At 46.9% G+C, this 22,910-nt stretch overlaps 1 protein-coding gene across 1 annotated transcript in view; it reads left to right on the top strand.

The window, feature by feature from the left end:
* The first annotated feature begins 9,984 nt into the window (after nucleotides 1–9,984).
* The window catches only part of LOC139242811 (TBC1 domain family member 1-like), a 428,759-nt gene continuing 415,833 nt past the window's right edge, over nucleotides 9,985–22,910 (top strand). Inside the window, exon 1 of the mRNA XM_070870508.1 lies at nucleotides 9,985–10,331. Within this exon, the coding sequence (XP_070726609.1) occupies nucleotides 10,032–10,331 (300 nt within the window). The 5' untranslated portion in view covers nucleotides 9,985–10,031. The remainder of the gene's footprint in view (nucleotides 10,332–22,910) is intronic.

Genomic DNA, 22,910 nt, shown 5'->3' with positions numbered 1-22,910 from the left:
GATATCTCGCCATCAAAACACTTTCTTTAGGATTTAGGTGCTCCCAGACAATTCTTCGTAGAGTTTCTCTGTTGGTTTTGCCGGAGCCAGGAGATTCTTCATTAGGCCATAGATTGTTGCCCCACAAACAGTTAGGAGGATCGGCCTTCGTTTGGTAGCGTTCTCGTCCCCTTCCAGCTCATTGGCTACGAAGTATTGGTCGAGTCTCTCCACGAAGGCCTCCCAATCGTCCCCTTCTGAGAACTTCTCCAGGATACCAACTGTTCTTTGCATTTTCACGCCGTTGTTCATTACCTCGTCGCCAATTGGTACACTTATATTAAAGGAGGAAACTGAGTACTGTGTACTATGAGCAAGTGTGACCTTTGTTCCTTTAATAAGACTCGAGTGCAGGCACCTCGTGGGTGGCCTGCTTATATACCGTGCGCCCAAGGGATGCTGGGATCCCTTGGGACTCCAACAGGTGGGCTCTCTGGTGGTTAGGTGTCATACAGGTTACAAGGGGTTAAATACATAACAAGAGCAGTCCAGTTAAAGGGTTATTAACATCAGCAGAAACAAACGACAACTAACAGAATGAACATGATACAGTCAGGATGTGAATAACAGCAGCAATAACAGAGAGGCGAGGGTTCGGGGCCCAGAAGAGGCAAGGGCCCAGGGGCAGCACGAGCCAGCTTACACTGCGATCTATGGACAGTAGGAGTATGTGTGCACACTAGGTCCGTGCCGCCGAGCTTGGTCTCCAGTCGTCTTAGTTAACCCTTGCCACTGGATCAAGACCTAGCTCTGTCAAGCCCGTGTGGTGGTTGGTGTGCAATGTCCACCACACGTTAAAAAAATCCACGCACAGGCATCTTCCATCCTTCAATATGTAGTTCGGAACCTGGAATGTCAGGTACCTCTTTGAAACACTCGTTAGCTCATCCTTTTTGGTGTGGAAGCGGGTCATCCTCGATACGAGGGACTGTCTAATACTATACTAAGGAGTGCATTGGTCCTAGCTGGATAAGCAGTTAGAAGATTGCCAGTGCTCTGCACAGCAGTGAAGTGTGTAATTGGTTACATTCTAATACTGTCGTACCACTACTGTTGGGGGATGGGAAGTCCCAAAGACTTTGCTCTTGCCAATCTGCAGCGAAGCTTGTTGGACTTGGGTAAATGAGGTGTATCCTTACAGTGGGAGTTTGCGCTCCTTCAGGTGAATAAATACATGTGTGGATTGCTCTGCAATTTATTTGGAGACTTAAACATGAAGATAGATTTCTATGTGTCATCATCATCATCATCATAGGCAGTCTTCCCTCGGAATTGAGAAAGACTTGCTTCCACTCTTAACATGAGTTCTTAGGTGGCTGTACAGTCCAATACGAGAACCACAGTGTCTGTCACAGGTAGTCGTTGAGGGAAGGGGTGGGTGGGACAGGTTTGCCGCACCCTCTTTCCGCTGTCTGCGTTTGATTTCTGAATGCTCTCGGCGATGAGACTCGAGGAGCTCAGCGCCCTCCCGGATGCACTTCCCCCACTTTGGGCGGTCTTTGGCCAGGGACTCCCAGCTGTCAGTGCGGATGTTACACTTTATCAGGGAGGCTTTGAGGGTGTCCTTGTAACGTTTCCCCTGCTCCACCCCGCTGCTGGCCAAGAACGGGGAAACACTCCTCAAGAACCCCAAGGCAGTCAAGGCCCGCTGGAAGGAGCACTTCAAACATCTCCTCAATCGAGACTCTGCCTTTGACTTGAATGTTCTCGACCCCATTCCGCATCATGCTACCTGCCACCACCTCAGTGAGACCCCAACACTGCACGAGGTAGAAAAATCCATAAGACAGCTTAATAACAACAAGGCTACGGGAGCAGATGGAATTCCTGCTGAGGCACTAAAGTATGGCACTGCTGCCGCGAATACATGACCTCATCTCTCTCATCTGGAGGGAGGACAGTATGCCGGGAGATCTTAGAGATACAGTGATCGTGACCATCTTTAAAAAAGGGGACAAACATAGAAACACAGAAACATGGAAAATAGGTGCAGGAGTAGGCCATTCGGCCCTTCGAGCCTGCACTGCCATTCAATAAGATCATGGCTGATTATTCCTTCAGTCCCCCTTTCCTGCTTTCTCTCCATACCCCTTGATCCCTTTAACCATAAGGGCCATATCTAACTCCCTCTTGAATATATCCAGTTCGGCAGGGAATTCCACAGGTTAACAACTCTCTGAGTGAAGAAGTTTCTCCTCATCTCAGTCCTAAACGGCCTGCCCCTTATCCTAAGACTATGTCCCCTGGTTCTGGACTTCCCCAACATCAGGAACATTCTTCCCGCATCTAGCCTGTCTAGTCCAGTCAGAATCTTATATGTTTCTATGAGATTCCCTCTCATCCTTCTAAACTCCAGTGAATAAAGGCCCAGTTGATCCAGTCTCTCCTCATATGACAGCCCAGCAATCCCTGGAATCAGTCTGGTGAACCTTCGCTGCACTCCCTCAATAGCCAGAACGTCCTTCCTCAGATTAGGAGACCAAAACTGAACACAATATTCCAGGTGGGGCCTCACCAAGGCCCTGTAAAACTGCAGCAAGATTTCCCTGCTCCTATACTCAAATCCCCTTGCTATGAAGGCCAACATACCATTTGCCTTCTTCACCGCCTGCTGTACCTGCATGCCAACTTTCAATGACTGATGAACCATGACACCCAGGTCTCGCTGCACCCCCCCTTTTCCTAATCTTCCGCCATTCAGATAATATTCTGCCTTCGTGTTTTTGCCCCCAAAGTGGATAACCTCACATTTATCCACATTATACTGCATCTGCCATGCATTTGCCCACTCGCCTAACCTGTCCAAGTCACCCTGCAGCCTCTTAGTGTCCTCCGCACAGATCACACCGCCACCAAGTTTAGTGTCATCTGCAAACTTGGAGATATTACACTCAATTCCATCATCTAAATCATTAATATATATTGTAAAGTGCTGGAGTCCCAGCACTGAGCCCTGCGGCACCCCACTAGTCACTGCCTGCCATTCTGAAAAGGACCTGTTAATGCCTACTCTCTGCTTCCTGTCTGCCAACCAGTTCGCTATCCACGACAGTACATTACCCCCAATACCATGTGATTTGATTTTGCACACCAATCTCTTGTGTGAGACCTTGTCAAAAGCCTTTTGAAAGTCCAAATACACCACATCCACTGGTTCTCCCTTGTCCACCCTACTAGTTACATCCTCAAAAAATTCCAGAAGATTTGTCAAGCATGATTTCCCTTTCATAAATCCATGCTGACTTGGACCAATCCTATCACTGCTCTCCAAATGAGCTGCTATTTCATCCTTAATGATCGATTCCAACATTTTCCCCACCACCGATGTCAGGCTAACCGGTCTATAATTACCCGTTTTCTCTCTCCCTCCTTTTTTAAAAAGTGGTGTTACATTAGCAACCCTCCAGTCCATAGGAACTGATCCAGAGTCGATAGACTGTTGAAAAATTATCACCAATGCATCCACTATTTCTAGGGCCACTTCCTTAAGTACTCTGGGATGTAGACTATCAGGCCCTGGGGATTTATCAGCCTTCAACCCCGTCAATTTCCCTAACACAATTTCCCGCCTAATAAGGATATCCTTCAGTTCCTCCTTCTCACTAGTCCTTCGGACCCCTAGTACATCGGGAAGGTTATTTGTGTCTTCCTTTGTGAAGACAGAATCAAAGTACTTGTTCAATTGGTCTGCCATTTCTTTGTTCCCCATTATAAATTCACCCGAATCCGACTGCAAGGGACCAACGCTGGTCTTCACTAATTTTTTTCTCTTCACATACCTATAGAAGCTTTTGCAGTCATTTTTTATGTTTCCGGCAAGCTTCCTCTCGTACTCTATTTTCCCCCTCTTAATTAAACCCTTTGTCCTCCTCTGCTGTATTCTAAATTTCTCCCAGTCCTCCGGTTTGCTACTTTTTCTGGCAAATTTGTATGCTTCTTCCTTGGATTTAACACTATCCTTAATTTCCCTTGTTAGCCACAGTTGAGCCACCTTCCCCGTTTTATTTTTACTCCAGACAAGGTTGTACAATTGTTGAAGTTCGTCCATATGATCTTTAAAGGTTTGCCATTGCCTATAACCTTCAACCCTTTAAGTATCATTTGCCAGTCTAATCTAGCCAATTCGCACCTCATACCATCAAAGTTGCCTTTCCTTAAGTTCAGGACCCTAGTTTCTGAATTAACTTTGTTACTCTCCATTTTAATAAAGAATTCTACCATATTATGGTCACTCTTCCCCAAGGGGCCTCGCACAACAAGATTGCTAATTAGTCCCTTCTCATTACACATCACCCAGTCGAGGATGGCTAGCTCTCTGGTTGGTTCCTTGACATATTGGTCCAGAAGTCCATCCCTAATACACTCCAGGAAATCCTCCTCCACCGCATTGCTACCAGTTAGGTTCGCCCAATCAATATGTAGATTAAAGTCACCCATGATTACTGCTGTACCTTTATTGCACACATCCCTTATTTGTTGTTTAATGCTGTCCCCAACCTCACTACTACTATGAGGTGGCCTGTACACAACTCCCACTAGTGTTTTCTGCCCTTTGGTATTCCATAGCTCCACCCATATCGATTCCACATCATCCAAGCTAATGTCCCTCCTTACAATTGCATTAATTTCTTCTTTAACCAGCAACGCCACCCCGCCTCCTTTTCCTTTCTGTCTATCCTTCCTAAATGCTGAATACCCCTGGATGTTAAGTTCCCAGCCTTGGTCACCCTGGAGCCATGTCTCCGTGATGCCAATTACATCATACCCGTTAACTGCTATCTGCGCAGTTAATTTGTCCTCCTTATTCCGAATACTCCTAACATTGAGGGACAGAGCCTTCAGGCTTGTCTTTTTAATACATTTTGACCCTTTAGAATTCTGCTGTAAAATGGCTCTTTTTGTTTTTTGCCTTGGGTTTCTCTGCCCTCCACTTTTACTATTCTCCTTTCTATCTTTTGCTTCTGTCTCCATTTTATTCCCCTCTGTCTCCCTGCAAAGGTTCCCATCCCCTGCCATATCAGATTAACTCCTTCCAAACAGCACTAGCAAACACTCCCCCTGGGACATTAGTTCCGGTCCTGCCCAGGTGCAGACCGTCCAGTTTGTACTGGTCCCACCTCCCCCAGAACTGGTTCTAATGTCCCAGGAATTTGAATCCCTCCCCTCTGCACCACTGCTCAAGCCACGTATTCATCTGAGCTATCCTGCGATTCCTACTCTGACTAGCACATGGCACTAGTAGCGATCCTGAGATTACTACTTTTGAGGTCCTACTTTTTAATTTAACTCCTAGCTCCCTAAATTCGTCTCGTAGGACCTCATCCCGTTTTTTTACCTATATCGTTGGTACCTATATGCACCACGACAACTGGCTGTTCACCCTCCCTTTTCAGAATGTCCTGCACCCGCTCCGAGACATCCTTGACCCTTGCACCAGGGAGGCAACATACCATCCTGGAGTCTCGGTTGAGGCCGCAGAAATGCCTATCTATTCCCTTTACAATTGAATCCCCTATCACTATTGCTCTCTCACTCTTTTTCCTGCCCTCCTGTGCAGCAGAGCCAGCCATGGTGCCATGAACTTGCCTGCTGCTGCTCTCCCCTGATGAGTCATCCCCCTCAACAGTACTCAAAGTGGTGTATCTGTTTTGCAGGGGGATGACCACAGGGGACCCCTGCACTACCTTCCTTGCACTGTTCTTCCTGTTGGTCTTCCATTCCCTATCTGGCTGTGTACCCTTTACCTGCGGTAAGACCAACTCACTAAATGTGCTATTCACATCATTCTCAGCATCGTGCATGCTCCAGAGTGAAACCACCCGCAGCTCCAGTTCCGCAACGCGGTTGGTCAGGAGCTGGAGGCGGATACACTTCCTGCACACGTAGTCATCAGGGACACCAGAGGCGTCCCTGATTTCCCACATAGTACAGGAGGAGCATAACACGTGTCCTAGCTCTCCTGCCATGACTTAACCCCTAGATGAACTTAATTTCGCATCAACAACGCTAAAGGTTACTTACTGAAATAGAAAAGAAAAAGAAAAGCTACTTACCAATCACCAGCCAATCACTTACCCCCTTAGCTGTGACGTCACCTTTCGATTTCTTTCTACTTCTTTTTTGTCTCCACGCTGCAGCTGCACAAGCTGGGCCTCTCCACGCACCTCCGACTCTGCTTGCACTCTGGGCCTTTTGTAGGCCTGCCAACGCTCCGACCCTGGAACTCCCGCCTCTCCACGCACCTCCAACTCTGCTTGCACTCTGGGTCTTTTGTAGGCTTGCCGATGCTCCGACCCGGAACTCCCGCCTCTCCACGCACACACAAGTCTGACTGCAGCAATTACAGAGGAATCTCCCTGCTATCAGCTACTGGGAAAGTCGTCACTAGAGTTCTCCTCAACCATCTATGTGTAACGGACACCCAGCTGACCCCAAAAAGGTGCAACAAACAATCATGCTATGGTAGAAGGGGTGAGCCAGTAATTCAAAGTATTGATCACCTTGAAAATTCTGATCTAATCTAAGATCCACAACAGAGCTGTTGATAATAAGAGCGCTGAAATAAAGACAGAAACACTGGAAACATTCAGTAAGTGAGGCAGCATCTGTGGACAGAGAAACAGTTAACATTTCAGATTGTTGACCTTTCATCAGAACTGGAAGAAGTTAGAGATTTAACAGTTTATAAACAAGGACAGAGCCCTGCGAGGCTGCCGCGAGTGATGTCAGTACCAGCCTCGCGAGTCGTAAACCGGGCCGACCTCTGCTCACGGGGCAGAAGTTAAAGGGGAGGTCGGAAGCGCCCTGTGCCGCCATTTTACCTGTTTGGCCGACTTGCCGCCCCTTCCTCTCTGGCGTTCTGCAAACCACCATCATGCAGTCCGGCATTCCATTTTGAGTGCCGGCTGCTGCTTCGGCACCACGCCGCCCTCATGGCCCAGTGGAGGCGAACAGAGGCCAGGCAGAGTGCGCAGCAGCCCTCCCCTTTAAATGAAGGGGAGGGGCGTTGAACCGCGTCAACACTACGCGGAGCAGCCGCAATCGTGCCTTAGTATCACCCCGGAACCCGCCCCATCAGGAAGTGGTACACGTGAGATTGCGCTCCACTTCCTGCGAGGGGGAGTAACCGCAATTTCGAGGCCAGGTCAGGACTTCTGTGCCAGGCGCAGGAAGTCCCACCCCAAGGCAGTTACTGCCCCCAATGGGGATGCTGGGGAATTTTTCCCCCTAGGATTCTACAAGAGGTGGCTGCAGAAATAGTGGATGCATTGGTTGTGATCTTCCAAAATTCCCTGGATTCTAGAACAACCCCCAGTGGATTGGAAGATAGCAAATGTAACCACTTTATTCAAGAAAGGAGGGAGGAAAAAACAGGGAACTACAGGCCAGTTAGCCTGTCGGGAAAATGCTGGAATCCATTATTAAGGAAGTGGTAACAGGGCATTTAGAAAATCATAATATAATTAGGCAGAGTCAACATGGTTTTATGAAAGGGAAATCATGTTTGACAAATTTAGAGTTTTTTGAGGATGTACCTAGCAGGGTAGGTAAGGGGGAACCAGTGATGTAGATTGGATCTTGGTCCGTAGCCTTGTGGGTTCTCCACAGATGCTGCCTGACCCGCTGAAATTTTCAGCATTCTCTGCTTTTATTTAGGAAAATATTACTGCCTCTAGCAAGAAAAAAAACTGCAGGGCTATGAGGTAATAGCCGGGGAGTGGGACTAAATGGATAATTCTTTCAAAGAGCCGGCACAGGCATAATGGGCCAAATGGCCTCGTTTTGTGCTGTATGAATCTATGGTCATCATTCTTTGTCAGTTGCCCATGCTATCAGCGAAAGTTCTATTAAAAGCTTCTGCAAATTTAACAATGTATTTTCACATTTCTGCCTGCCTCTTTCCCTCGTGTACATAACGCATGGGCAAGTGTAATTTCTATCAACATCTGTAGTGATCAGCCGTCAAACTGACGAATTCTGCATCTCCATGAAATTATCTGATGAATCTTTCTATTACGTTAATTGGTTCATTTGGATTTGTGATGATGAATTACTGATTCAAAATGTGCCATTATAGAGTGATCTAAGTTGGCAGTATGTCAAAGAGCACTGGATTTTCCAGACTTCGGGATCTTTCCTCTACATTCTGTTTGTTACAAAAGACATTAATCACGTTGATAATTCTCCTTGGTTCATGCCTTATGCCTTGTGTAAACAGCCTGTCAGACTTGGACAATGACAGTCATACTGTCTTCATTCTTTCTTTACACACATCTACAAAAGCTTCTTCCTTTTACAATTGGGTTCCCATGCTGTTTTAATTTGTGATGTTCATTAAGGATCTGATATTTATCCACTCTGTCATGGGCTCTGATAGCAAAATACATGCTTTGCTGTTATAGAAAATAAAACAAGGAGCATAAAATACTACAGAAAGCATCAAGAAAACTGTGGAGACTTCGACTGCACAAGAAGTTTGGGATTGAACTGAGTTCAGGGGTCATTTTAATTTTCAATGATGGTGCAAAATGGGCAATATCTGACCAGCTGTTCATTATACACCCCACTCGACTTACCTTTCCATTAAAGTCAGTGTGTATTGGGTGGTGTGTATAATGAGCAGCCGACATGATATCGCTGAACGTTCACAGGACAAAAATTGATTTAAGCCCATTTTCAGGCACAGAATGGACTCTTGCGCCCAATTGCGTGGCCAGAACTAAATTTAAATAGAATTGGCGGAAGCCAGCGCTATTTGCGCTGCCCATTGGCAGCTTGCCTAACGGGAGGGGGCATCAATATTGTGCATTGCTGATGCCATTTAAAGGCCCTAAGCTCTGGAATTCTCTCCCTGAACCTTTTGCCTCCCCACCTATCCCTCGTCCTTTAAGACCCTCCTTAAAATCTATCTCTTTGGCCAGACTGTATCCTAATGTCTCCTTCTGTTGCTCGGTGTCAATTTTTGTCTGATCATGTTGCTGCGAAGCGCCTTGAGCCATTTTACTCACTAAAAGGTGCTATAAAAATGCAAGTTTTGTTGGTTCTGATAGGGTATTCTATGCTCTAAAAACAGTGTAAAGAAACTCCTAGCCTCTCCCTTCATTCTTTTGATGTTGATCTTAAGTTTGTGCTCTAGTCACCAACCCACTGACCAGTAGAACATATTTTTCCGTCTGGATCTCTCTTATCAGGACCTTTCACAATTTTGATCAGCTCTATTTGAGCTCCTCTAAACCTTCTGTTCCAATGAAGAAGCTGCAGTTCCTGCGGTCTCTCCTATTAGCTAATTGCTTTCATCCCCATCATCTTAGTAAATCCATCTGCACCCTCTTCATGGCCTTGACATACTTCCTAAAGTAGGGCACCCAAAACTGGACCCAAATGTGGCCCAACCAATGATTCGTCCGGAAAGTCTCTCATCCCTTCTTCCTGCCGGGCTCTGACTGAATATATTCTGTAACTGTTGACTTGGTTGTACCTGCTTCATCACCAGATGAAAGTTTCCTACAGTGTAACCACCCACCTGCAGACATGAAGACAGGCATTTACTGAATGCAAAACAAAGAGAATGCAGATGAATTTGCAACTTGTGAAGGGGAGATTGCGGCGAGGCTTCAGCGGCACTGTGCTGGGGATTGAGCTTATTCGGGTACATTTGGAAGGTGAGCTAGCTGCACGCTGTGGGCGGATGTCAGTCGGAGATCCTGCGCCCTCTGTCTCTGCAGCCACAGTGAGACCGGGCTGGCTGCAAAGCCAAGCAATGCCCTGTGCCTATCCTCGGGGGCTGAGCCGGGGCAGACTGGCATCGCTCTGAGTTGGAGCGGCATTGGGCGAGGATGGAAGGGGAGAGGTTGCTGGGCAGTAGAAGGCTGGGAGCCGCCAGTCCCAGCCGCGGCCAGCGGGACGGCCGCGATCACAAGCTCTCGCCGGCAGCCGGGCGGCGTTTCAGCCTGCAGCTGGTGGGTTCGGTGCCGGTTCACCAGCTCACCACCATGCCCATGCTGCCCTGGGTGGTGGCTGAGGTGCGCAGGCGGAGCGCCCGGGGCTCGGGGAGCCTGCGGGTCCGCTTACAGGTGTGGCAGGGCTGGGTGAGCTGTGTGGCCGCCGCCAGCTCCAGCCCAGACCAGGGCTCTGCCAGCAGCACCGTGTTCCAACACCGCGCACAGCATATCCACAAGCTGCTGCACAACAGCAGCGAGCTCAGCTACTTCGCCTATCTGACCAGGAGCAGGGCTGCGGGCCAGCAGGAGCACAACCTCTGCTTCGTCTTCAGGGCTTCTGATCACACTCTGGTAAGACTTCCGCTCTATTGCATTTCTCTATTGCATATTCCGGGCTTTACCTACTTGTAATAGCAGAAACATATCGAAATGTATCCCCAAAGTGCAATAAAATGTGTAACTTTTAATTGACACATTGAGTAATTGATATTGTAAATATTTGTCATCATGGAAAACTTCCTTTAAGAGTGTGCAGTATTTTAACGAGTAGCTTGGATTTTCCGTTAGTTTAATGACGACTATTTCACAATGTGGTGGTTTTGTTTCCTTCATAAGTTCCCATTTATACAGGTGCCACTGCTTGCTGTATATGTGTGAGTGTGAAATACATTTCAGTGAAGGTCACAAAAGAGAATAATGTTGCCAAAGGACGGGGGACATTCAATATGTGTTGCTCTTTTTTTTTGGAGGGCACTTGGACTGGCTGGGCCAGTCAATAATAGCTCGCTCCACAAAACTCAACTGAAGGTCCATTGCGTTTTTGGCTGCTGCAGTTACAGTTGCACTGCAGACGAGACCGTTTCTTTAATGTAATTACTTTTAAATTGTTTGAAGTTACCGAAATGCTTCATCAGTTTAGAAACATTGGTAGAGAGATCTGATTCGATTCACTTAAGTGTCTTGCTTAATATTTGATCCAGTGCTTGTGACCCTTCAAAGGACTGTGTTATGCTAAGTATAATGTACCTTATTTGAGTCTTTTAAAACTAATTATTTTCAAATAATGATATATGGATCCGTACAATAGTGAACGTATCATCTTTCATCATTGCACTATTCCATACCTGGGAAATAGGGTCAAGTCCAGGGTCAGAAATTCTGTGATTTGCCTATTCACAGAGTGCTGGCCTTGGCATGATAGCAGGAATACTACAACACAATCAGTGAAACATTATATGAGCTTTCTATCTCTGGTAGACAAATAATGTATGATTATTTTGGTGCATTTAGCCCGACAATTATGGTTATTAATTGTTTATTATATAATTACAACAAATAGGAGTGGCCGCAACAGTTTGCATTGAGAGAAGATGCTTAGGAATTTAATATAAGGCATGTAGGACAGCCATTAACCATGGCAGCAAAGTGCAAATAACTTTCAGGATGAGATTTTGTTAAACACTCTGTCTTGTATTTTTTGATAAACATCAGACCATAAGGAGGGACTGGATTTTCGAGAGGTTTGCGACTGGGTTTTCGGCGCGATTTGACACTCTGCGGCGGTAACCCGGTCGCAGAGCCCGTGTGGGATCATCGGGTATCTGTTTGCGACGGCGCTTCTAGGTACCGCCGGGGAGAGGTGCGCGATGTGCAACGACTCCAATTGCATTTGCGATCGAGTTTTGGCACTCTCCCCGACCCGTTTGCTGCGCACAGAACAGCGACAGGTCAAATCTGTTGGTGCAGCCCTGCCAGCAGCGAGAAGTACGAAAACCTGAAAAAAAGGTAAGTTAAAGTTTTTATTTTTTAATTCTTTTACAGCGATTAGTTAAGGGTCTTCTAAATGTTTTTGTAATTTTTTTCGATTTTCTTCCCCCCTCAAGATCTCTCTCGCAGCGCAAACGACCCCAGACTAAAGTTGCGAAAACTTGCATTTTGCGCGGGGTATAATTGTGCAACGCCTCCCTTACCTGGCGCAGATATCAAAGGCCGAAAGCTCGGCCTAAAAATGGTAGCGCAACGAAAATGGTAATTTTCACGTATTGCTACTGTTTTCGCTGAAAAACCCCAAAAGCCGAAAATCCGGTCCAAAAAATAGGAGCAGGAGTAGGCCATTTGGCCCCTCGAGCCTGCTCCGCCATTCAGTAAGATAATGGCTTATCTGATCTTGGCCTCAAATCCACTTCCCTGCCCACTCCCCATAACCCTTAATTCCCTTATCATTCAAAAATCTGTCTATCTCCACCTTAAATATATTCAATGACCCAGCTTCCACAACTCTCTGGAATAGAGAATATCAAAGATTCACAAACTCTGAGAGAAGAAATTCCTCCTCATCTCTGTTTTAAATGGGCAACCCCTTTTTCTAAAACAATGCATCCTAGTTCTAGATTCCCTCATGAAGGGAAACATCCTCTCTGCATCTTCCCTGTCAAGCCCCCTCTTAATCTTATACATTTCAATAAGATCACCTTTCATTTTTCTAAACTCCAATGAATATAGGCCCAACCTGCTCAACCTTTCTTCATAAGCCAACCCTTTCATCTCAGGAATCAATCTAATTAATCTTCTCTGAACTGCCTCCAATGCAAGTATATCCCTCCTTAAATAAGGAGACCAAAACTGTACGCAAAACTCCAGGTGTGGTCTCACCAATACCCTGTACAGTTGTAGTAGGACTTCCCTACTATTATACTCCATCCCCCTTGCAATAAAGGCCAAACTTCCATTTGTCGTCCTAATTACATGCTGTACCTGCATGCTAACTTTTTGTTTCATGTACAAGGACCCCCAGATCCCTCTGTACTGCAGCAATTTGTAATCTCTCTCCATTTAAATAATGCAGTAACTATTTGGACTAAGTTTCCTTTCTGCGCATGCGTCTCCCGACACATGCGCAGAAGCGAGAATTAGGACAAATATCACCAACACCGTCCGCCACACCCCCCTCCCCCACCCCCCCAGCGCAATTCCCACTAACCTTATTCTGCGCATGCGTCCTCCTCTCCCTCAGCTCTCACCGGAAACCATCTGGAACCGGCCCCACACGTTGCCTCCACTGCCTCCGATCCATTAGCATCCCCGAGGCGCCAACAGCCCAGAGCCTCCGATCAGGCAGCGGGCGGCCAGGACCAGTTCGAGCGGGAGTTTGAGTGAAGAGTGCGCGCGGCGGGGAGAGAGAGAAGTGGAGAGAGTGGGACGGCGAGGATAGAGAGCAGTGGGCCGGTGGGGAGAGTGGGCCAGCGGGGAGAGTGAGAAGCGGGGCGGGGAGAACGGGATGGAGGGGAAAGAGAGCTTGCGGGGGGGAGAGAGAGAGCTTAGGGAGGGCAGAGAGAGAGCTTGGGGGGCGGAGAGAGAGAGAGTGAGCTTGGGGGAGGGGGGTAGAGAGAGAGAGAGAGCTTGGGGGAGGAGAGAGAGAGAGCGAGCTTTGGGCGGGGGAGAGAGAGAGAGAGCTTGAGGGGGAGAGAGAGAGAGCGAGCTTGGGGTGGGAGAGAGAGCGAGCTTGGGAGGGGAGAGAGAGAGAGCAAGCTTGGGGGGGGGAGTGAGAGAGAGCGAGCTTGCGGGGTGGGGGGGGAGAGAACGAGTTTGGGGGGGAGAGAAAAAGTGAGCTTGTGGGGAAGGGGGAGATAGAGAGCTTGGGGGGGGGGGAAGAGAGCTTGCGGAGGAGAGAGAGCATGGGGGGGCAGGAAGAGAGAGACACAGGTGGGGTGGGGGATTGGAGGGAAGAGAGGGAATTCAGAGAAGATGGATCACGTTCTTCCAACCCCCTGGTCCCTGGTGTGTGTGTTACAAGGGACATCGTTGGGGTGGATGAAATCCAGAAGTCACGACTCTGTCACTATTCACTTCATACCTAATAAACATGTTAACAATCCTCACACAATGCCCCATCTATGGGGGGGGGGGGGGGGATGGGGTAAGGTCTGGCGCTTGGGTAAGGGATTTGGCTGGAGGAGGGTTGCACTTGCACTGGGGTAATGGACTTCGGCTGGAACTTGGTGGCTTTGGGGAGATCAATCCTCTGTGGCTTCTGAAGTCAAAATGGATCGAATTACAAATTGGAAAGTCACTCAGAACTTGGGCTGGGCGGTTTCAGTTACACATTCCAGAGGAACTTCAGGGTATGGCTTATCCTCCAAGTGGACCAATCAGCAATAGGTCATGTGAAAATAGAGAGCCAATCAGAGAAACGACTGCCTTTTAGTTAGCACAAATAGATGCAGCCTTTAAATAATAATTTTCTTTTTCTTTTTCCTACCAAAGTGGATAACCTCACATTTTCCCATTTTATACTCCATCTGCCAAATTTTTGCCCACTCACTTAACCTATCTATATCCCTTTGCAGATTCTTTGCAACCTCGTCACAATTTGCTTTCAGCAAATTAGGCTACATTATACTCGGTCCCTTCATCCAAGTCATTAATATAGATCGTAAATAGTTGAGGATGCAGCACTGATCCCTGTGGCACCCCACTAGTTACAGTTTGCTAACCTGAAAATGACCCATTTTTCCCGACGCTCTGTTTTCTGTTAGTTAGCCAATCCTTTATTCATGCCAATATATTACCCCCAACCCTGTGAGCTCTTATCTTGTGCACTAACCTTTTATGTGGTACCTTATCAAATGACTTCTGGAAATCCAAATAGACGACATCGACTGATTCTCTTTTATCCACCCTGCTCGTTACATCCTCAAAGAATTCCAGCAAATTTGTCAAACATGATTTCCCTTTCCTAAAACTATGCTGATTCTGCTTGACTCTATTATGATTTTCTAAATGTCCTGCTATTACTTCCTTAATAATGGACTCCAGCATTTTCCCAATGACAGATGTTAGGCTGACTGGTCTATAGTTTCCTGCTTTCTGTCTCCCTCCTTCTTAAATAGGGGTGTTACATTTGTGGTTGTCCAATCGGCTGGGACCTTACTACTGGGATATTCTTAGCTAACGTCCTGTGGCATTGCTCAACATTAGCCTGAGGTCTGGAGCATGCTTGTAATCGCAAAATCACCAGATAAATAAGGAAAAAGTAAGCCATTCGGCTCTCTTTAGTGAATGTATTGAGAAAGACACAGACATCCTCCCATTGTAGTATCTAATTGCTTCTTAAATAATTCTAGGGGTTCTCTCCACTACTCTATCCGAGAGTCCATTCCGTGCATCGATCAATTTTGTATGAAACAACATTTCCTGAAAACAGTCTGAATTTTGCCTTTTACTGGTTAGAACTTGTGTCCCTTTATCGCAATGTTGTAATTTAGTTTGATGTAATTTTCTGGATCTTCCTTTTCCATTAATTTTACTATCACCTCTCAGTCGTCTCTTTTGAAATTGGAAAGGACTGGACTTTCCTCTGATGATCGCTGGGCTATCGCCCATCTATCGCCCAAATAGGCAGGCTATCGCCCATTTTACCTTAAATGTGGAAAGTTGGGCCGGAACATCGCCCAAAGATCGATGGCCCAACTTTCGGCACATAAGAATTTCACATCTTTGAGGTGATCGCCCACCGCAACTTTCGCCACATCGCCCACACATCGCCGGGCTGATTGCTCGCCAAGAAGATCGCTGGAGATCGCTGGAGAAAAGCTGCTCCCGACTGGCACTGTTCAGTAGGACTCGGCACTACCGACGCCATTTTGAACGTCGGAGGAAGTTAGAGGCTGCTTGAAGAAGGAGCTTATGAGGAGAATTAATTTGTGAGTTATTTTAAGAGCTTTATTGACTCTTTGGCAATCATTTGCTCACATTTCTATTTATTGAGAACAAAATTTATCAATAGTGGTGGGGTCTGTAACTTCTCCACCATTATTGGTGAATAATCACATGCTGCAGACTGAAGATGGGTTTATTGAAGAGCAGGTGCCCAATCAAAGAGATGGCAGACAGATGCGGAGGAGAAGACCTTACACCCGACGAACTTAAAGGGAAAAGATTCATACCTGAACTTGTCTGATAACACATGCCTTAGGAGGCTGCGCTTCCGAAAGGAGTTCATCGCTGAGATATGCCAGCTAATTAAGAGAGATCTGCAGCCTGCCAGCACCATCAGGACCGTACTGCCCATTGAGGTAAAGGTTACTGCAGCACTTTCCTTCTACGCATTGGGCTCCTTTCAGGCCTCAGTTAGCGACATTTGTGGTATCTCTCAGCACGCCACACATTGCTCTATTCCACAGGTGAGTAAAGCCCTTTACGCTTGCAGGATGGACTTTATAAACTTCCCTATGACCAGGGAGGCACACTCCGGGAGGGCTTTGGGTTTCTCGAGAATAGCAAACTTCCCCAAGGTGCAGGGAGCAATAGACTGTACGCACATCGCCCTGAGAGCACCTTTACAGGATGTGGAGGTGTTTCATAACCAAAAGTGATTCCACTCCCTGAATGTGCAGCTCGTTGTCGACCACAACCAAATAATCATGGCAGTAAATGTTAATTTTCCAGGCAGCATCCATGATGCGCACATCTTGTGTGAGAGCGCTGTCTCTGACCTGTCTCTGACAGTCAGTCACAAGGTCACGGTTGGATGCTGGGGAATAAAGGATATGGCCTTGCCAGCTGGCTCATGACCTGCGTAATCCCCAGATGGAAGCTGAGAAGCGCTACAACGAAAGCTATATAGTTACATGCAATATTGTCTAAAAGACAATTGGAGTGCTGAAGCAGTGCTTCAGATGCCTGGACCACTCTGGAGACAGCCTACAATACCACCTTAAGCAGGTCGCTGAGTTTATTGTGGTGTGCTGCATGTTGCATAACCTATAAGGAGAGCTATAAAGAGAGGACAAGAATTGCCAGATGGGGCCGCCGGTCCACCTCAGGAGAGGGGACAAGAGGAAGACAAGGCAGAGGAGGATGACGAGGACCTCGGGGAGGACAATCAGCCTGGCGATGAACCCATGCCCCCACGACCTCCCCCTGCAAGACTGGAAAAGCCCCATGCGAGTTACGCAGCTGCAAAACTCTTGCGTCAGCAGCTCATAAATGAATGCTTTGCATGAACTTACATTGGTGACAGTTACAGTTACAGTTACAGAAAGACAACAGTTGCAGTTGTGTTACGTTTCATCCTTGCCTCGTCTGGCCTGGCCATTGTTTTCCAACAATTGTATTCATATTTTACCTTTCCTTACGTTATTATAAGACACTGCACAACAATTGTAAAATGCAAAAAAAATTTTAATTATTGAACAATTTAATTTTTTTTAAACTCTAATACCCCCCCCCCCCCAACCCCCAACAGTCACCCAACAATAAATTTAAAATACAACAACAACAACAGTACGAACAATGAGAACATTACCCCCCCCCCCACCTGCGGCCACGCCTCCCTCCAGATCCTAATATACCCCCCCCGCATTGTAACAGGATAATGGGACCAGGATGACTTGCAGTAGGTGACCTCAAGGCATGCTGCTGTGATGGGGGGGAGGAGGCGGGGGCTGAGGGGGGGCGATGATGGTGGCAGGATCCTTTTAGGGATGGAGGAGGAAAAGACATTTCGGATGAAACGACTTCTGAGCTAGAAGGCAGTTCTTCCTCCTGACTCGCATCTGTGCTGGCGATTGGTGGGACGGCACCTTGGAGTGTAGTGCCATCTCCCGACAGTATCGCATGCCGCAAGGCATGGACAGCGGCAGTCTGTTGACGCATTTCCATAATCATACGCTCCATACCCTCGGATATGCGAGCGGACATCCTGCCAATGTTCCCCGTCAACCCACCAAACGTCTGGTGGAGCTCGCGACTTATGGCGACGCACTCCATGCACAGACTGTACATGTCCTCGTAGCGATCTGCCTGTCTTAGCGTGTGCCGACCTCGCTGACTCAACCTCCGCGGGGTCGGTGTGGGCACTGTACGCGTTGGAGTTGCCTACTACAAGCCGCTTGGGCCCGCTACTTATTCTGTCGAAGACGACAAAGTGGCCACAGGTACAACATTGACAGGGATGCAAGGGGCATCCTCCTCTGTTTCTATAATAACATCTCCTTTCTCCTTTAGCTTGGTGGTCTCCTCCTCTTCCTCCTCTTCACCATCTGTGGTGATGACCACCTGCAATGGGGCAGTTGCAGGTGTGGCCTCCCTTATTGCCTCTGGAGCTGGGTGACCTGCAAAACACAATTGAGTTTATTGAGCTTATTAGAACAGAAGGATACACATGATTTTTGTGCTGCGCTGGCATACGTAGGAGGAGCAGCACTACTACAATAAATGTGACCGAGAGACGTTATTTATTAATGCATCATGTGGTAGTACATATGGTAGTACATCTATGTGGAATTCACTGCCCCATGGAGCTGTGGAGGCTGGATCAGTGATTATATTTGAGTCGCAGATAGACAGACTTCTGAATGATAAGTGAGTGAAGGTTTATGGGGAGCAGACAGGGAAGTGGAGCTGAGCCCTACATCAGATCAGCAATGATCTTATAAAATGTCGGAGCAGGGTTAAGGAGCCAGATGGCTTGCTCCTGCTCCTATTTCTTGTGTTCTTATGTTGTTAACCTGAGAGTAGTACAGAAGCTGCATGCATAATATGAATAAAATGACGTTACATTACTTTGAATTAACATGCTTTACATATTACGTGATGTAAGGGAGGGATCTGTATCACCACGGGTGGTGGCCGGGCGACTGTGGGTGCCCACAAGTGCTGCCGCACATTCCTCAAGGTCGGTGAGCAGCTGTAGCTGAGCAGGGCCTCCTCCGGTGCACCTCTACTCCGATCTATTCTTAGATTTCGTCCTCTGCAAACGTGACAAGAGCATGGCATAAGCTAATTGACGAGGTACTATCATGGAAAGACAGCAGGTTCCAACGTCATATGCTCATATAGTTTGTATCCACAATTGATGCATGGTTATAACATCTACGTTCAGATAAAATATTTCATAAGATCGTGTTTAGGATCACTACAATCTCCATGAGGGTCCCCGGGGGGCGTGGGGAGGTAATCAGGACCGCTCGGGAATGACAGGAGCGAATGTCCGAAAGTGTCCCAGGGCAGACAGTGAGCCAGGGCAGCTCTCCCCCAGTCCAGGCTGGCTCACTGTGTAAGTGACAGCAGCCAGAGAGACTGACACAGTCTGGATAAAGGTCACCGGACCCCTCATTGCTCAGTCGTGCCCCATCCATCAACGTAACCCAAAAGGAGACGGTGCCAAATTTAGACTTAAAAAGACTTAGAAAGGGCTCAGGTTCCGAGCCCTGCCCAGATCTTAGCAGGGATTATATGCAAGAATAACCAGCTTAATTTCAATCCGGGAGATTTACATATTATTCGGATCATTACAATTTAAATATATTTAATCCTTACTCTTGCCGAAGCAACCAGGCTGTTCCAACACTTGTGGCACTGGTCCGACCCCCTCGCCTTGTGGGATGCCGACGAGACCACGTCAGCGATCTCGCCCCAAATCTTCCGGTATGCTCGGGGTGGAAATTTCCCACGTCCACCCCGGATTAATTGGGCCCACCGCGAGTGCACCTCACTGACCAACGCCTCGTTTGCTTCATCTGAAAAGGCTTGGCTCTCCTCCTCCCCTCCACATCGCAGATACTATGCTCGGAGTCTATTTCAGACATTTCGCTATTGTAATTGTATTATTGTGATATTACTCTTTATTCTCTCTTTCTTTTCTCCTCCTCTCAAGACTCTCCTCTCTTCTCTCTTTCTCTCTCTCTCTCCCTCCCCTTACCTTCTGCGCATGCCATGATGACCCCTGACCTCCTGAATCGCAGGAAATCTTCTTTGCAAAGAATCAAAAAAAAAACACATGCGCAGAAGGGCCATTGCTAGGGATGTCTTGCCTTCTACATCGCTGGGGCCCATTTTGCATCGCTAAGGTCCAATCCACATCGCTGAGCTATCGCTGGAAAAAAAATGCCGAAAGTTGCGATCCGAAAAATGGGCGATCTTCCAGCGATCCTGAGAGCTGAAACATCACTTTGGCTGGAACATCGTCTATTTTTTAGGCCCTAGCGATCGAAGTGGAAAGTCGAGACCCAAGTTTCTCTTGACATTCCTCATACCCTCAGTCCACTGACACTAGGGCTCAATCTGTGACTCTTCTCTGTGGTATCTCCAGTGCTTGGTGGACCAGAACTCGATAATACACAGGATGTGGACTGAACAGAGCACTGTACAGTGTGCACATGATTTTATCAGACTCTACTGTTTTGGCAATATAATTCAATAATCTAGTTGTGTTTAATGTCTCTCTTTAAGACTACTGTGCAAGTATTCCATGTGGACAAGTAGTCGAAATAGGTACAAACCTGAGGTCAATTAGGGGTTAATTGTTTGAGGATGTTTTTAAGTTCCTGTATCAGCTCTTGGTAAGAGGGCAGGTTATCAGTGTTAAAAAAAAGCAGTAGGAAATGACTAAGTATTTTTATACCGTTGACACTTGAAGTATGATGTGTTAAGTGCGATATTTGAACTGTGATGTCTAAAGTGTGACAGATGTGAGCTAGAGACAAGACTTATATATAGATTAGGGGATCGTCTGTGGCATTACTCAAGGCGATTTGCAGGGTACAGTTTTATAACAAGAGGAGTATTATAAACATGTACGGCAAAATATCAAGGTCACTGATTCACTGTACCCGAAAAGCCAATTCCGTTTTCATTCGAAGAGTTTTATTGGTACTTTGAGGATTGAACTCCATGACTCTGAAAACAATTAATTAGTGCAATTGGTGTGTCGTATTTTTATAAAATACTTTACCCATGTATTTAATTTTTAATCCTTACTATTTTAAAAGTTGAGGTTATACAGATATGCAAAATGTACCATTTTGAGGTAGTACCTGGTAATCAGAAGTAGTGAAGAAAAGGGCGGGACTTAGCAGCACTGGGAGATGGTCCTTGGACTTGGCAAAACTGTAGTGGGGTTCCTGGAGTTTGGCAGTACTGTGGTGGGGTTGCTGGGGATTGGCACATCCTTTAGTTTGGCATCATTGTAAAGGTAGGAGCCTGGGGTCGGACAGAATTGTGGAAGGGGAGCCTGAAGTTTAATTGCAATGGGGAAGGGTGAACTGTGGAGTTTAGTGAATTCTAACTATCTGTGAGCAGTGATGGGAGGGGGAGGCATGGGTCTGGCAGCACTGGAGAGAATGGGGAGGGGCAGGGGCACTAACAGCACAAGTGGGGAGGGTCCCAGGCCTGGTAGGATTGCTAGGGTGGATAGGGTTCCAGGTCTGTTAGTGTTGGTTTGTAAGTTTCTAAGAATTCTCTGCAAACTTTGAATTCAATGTTTTGTGATTGGTTCCTGGATGGCTGATTTTCTCTGTGTCTGTATCTCTGTCTGTCTTTTCTCTCTCTGTCTCACTCTTGTTACTGATTGGAATATGTTCTAGCTCTTAACAGAACATAAGAACATAAGAAATAGGAGCAGGCCCCTCGAGCCTGCTCCGGCATTTAATACGATCATGGCTGATCCGATCATGGACTCAGGTCCACTTCCCCACCCGCTCCCCATAACCCCCTATTCCCTTATCTTTTAAGAAACTGTCTATTCTGTCTTACATTTATTCAATGTCCCAGCTTCCACAGCTCTCTGAGGCAGCGAATTCCACAGATCCACAACCCTCTGAGAGAAGAAATTTCTCCTCATCTCAGTTTTACATGGGCGGCCCCTTATTCTAAGATTTTGCCCTCTAGTTCTAGTCTCCCCCATCAGTGGAAACATCCTCTTTACATCCACCTTGTCAAACCCCCTCATAATCTTATACGTTTCGATAAGATCACCTCTCATTCTTCTGATTTCCAATGAGTAGAGGCCCAACCTACTCAACCTTTCCTCATAAGACAACCCCCTCATCTCCGGAATAAATCTAGTGAACCTTCTCTGAACTGCCTCCAAAGCCAGTATATCCTTTCGTAAATATGGAAACCAAAACTGCACGCAGTATTCCAGGTGTGGCCTCACCAATAACCTGTACAATTGTAGCAAGACTTCCCTGTTTTTATACTCCATCCCTTTTGCGATAAAGGCTAAGATTCTATTGGCCTTCCTGATCACTTGCTGTACCTGCATACTAATCTTTTGTGTTTCATGCACAAGTACCCCCAGGTCCCGTGGTACTGCAGCACTTTGCAATCGCTGTCCATTTAAATAATAACTTGCTCTTTGATTTTTTTCTGCCAAAGTACATGACCTCACACTTTCCAACATTATGCTCCATCTGCCAAATTTTTGCCCACTCACTTAGCCTGCCTATGTTCTTCTGCAGATTTTTTGTGTCCTCCTCACACATTGCTTTTCCTCCCATCTTTGTATCATCAGCAAACTTGGCTACGTTACACTCAGTCCCTTCTTCCAAGTCGTTAATATAGATTGTAAATAGTTGGGGTCCCAGCATTGATCCCTGCGGCACACCACTAGTTAATGAATGCCAATCCGAGAATGAACCATTTACCCCGACTCTCTTGACCGACCGACTCTCCCGACTCCCGAACACATGTGAAGATAATAAAAGCCCTTCTGTTTGCCTGAGAAAGTTTCAGAATTTAACTTGTTTTTTAAGAATTCAAATTAGCTGGGGACACACTCTGCGGTGTAGAAATTGGACCACGTTGCACCCATTTTACAGGCATAAAATGGGCGCAACTCGGCCTCATTTTGGGGACCAACGTCCTACGGCACAAGGAAGCCTGAGAAATGTCTGACCTGAAATTGGTTATTTTTCCTGGCGGCCACCTAAAATAGGCAGAAGGCCTTTTACATATATTAATGAGGTGCTTAATGCCTGTATTAGGTCCCCTCATCGAAATTGATCTGCGAAGAGCTGGGCCGGCGTCGGACCTGTCCTGCTCAGGACATTTCAGTGGTCCTTCCAGCTTCATAGCATTTCTGGCAGCTGCTGCCGGCCACAACAGGCTCCCTTCCGCTTAACCTGAGGATACTGCCAGAAAGGCAGG

Source organism: Pristiophorus japonicus, chromosome 2 (assembly GCF_044704955.1).
Source record: "Pristiophorus japonicus isolate sPriJap1 chromosome 2, sPriJap1.hap1, whole genome shotgun sequence".
Classification (NCBI taxonomy): Eukaryota; Metazoa; Chordata; class Chondrichthyes; family Pristiophoridae; genus Pristiophorus; species Pristiophorus japonicus.
The sequence above is the reverse complement of the archived record's forward strand: the minus strand, read 5'-3'. Positions and strand labels throughout refer to the sequence as shown.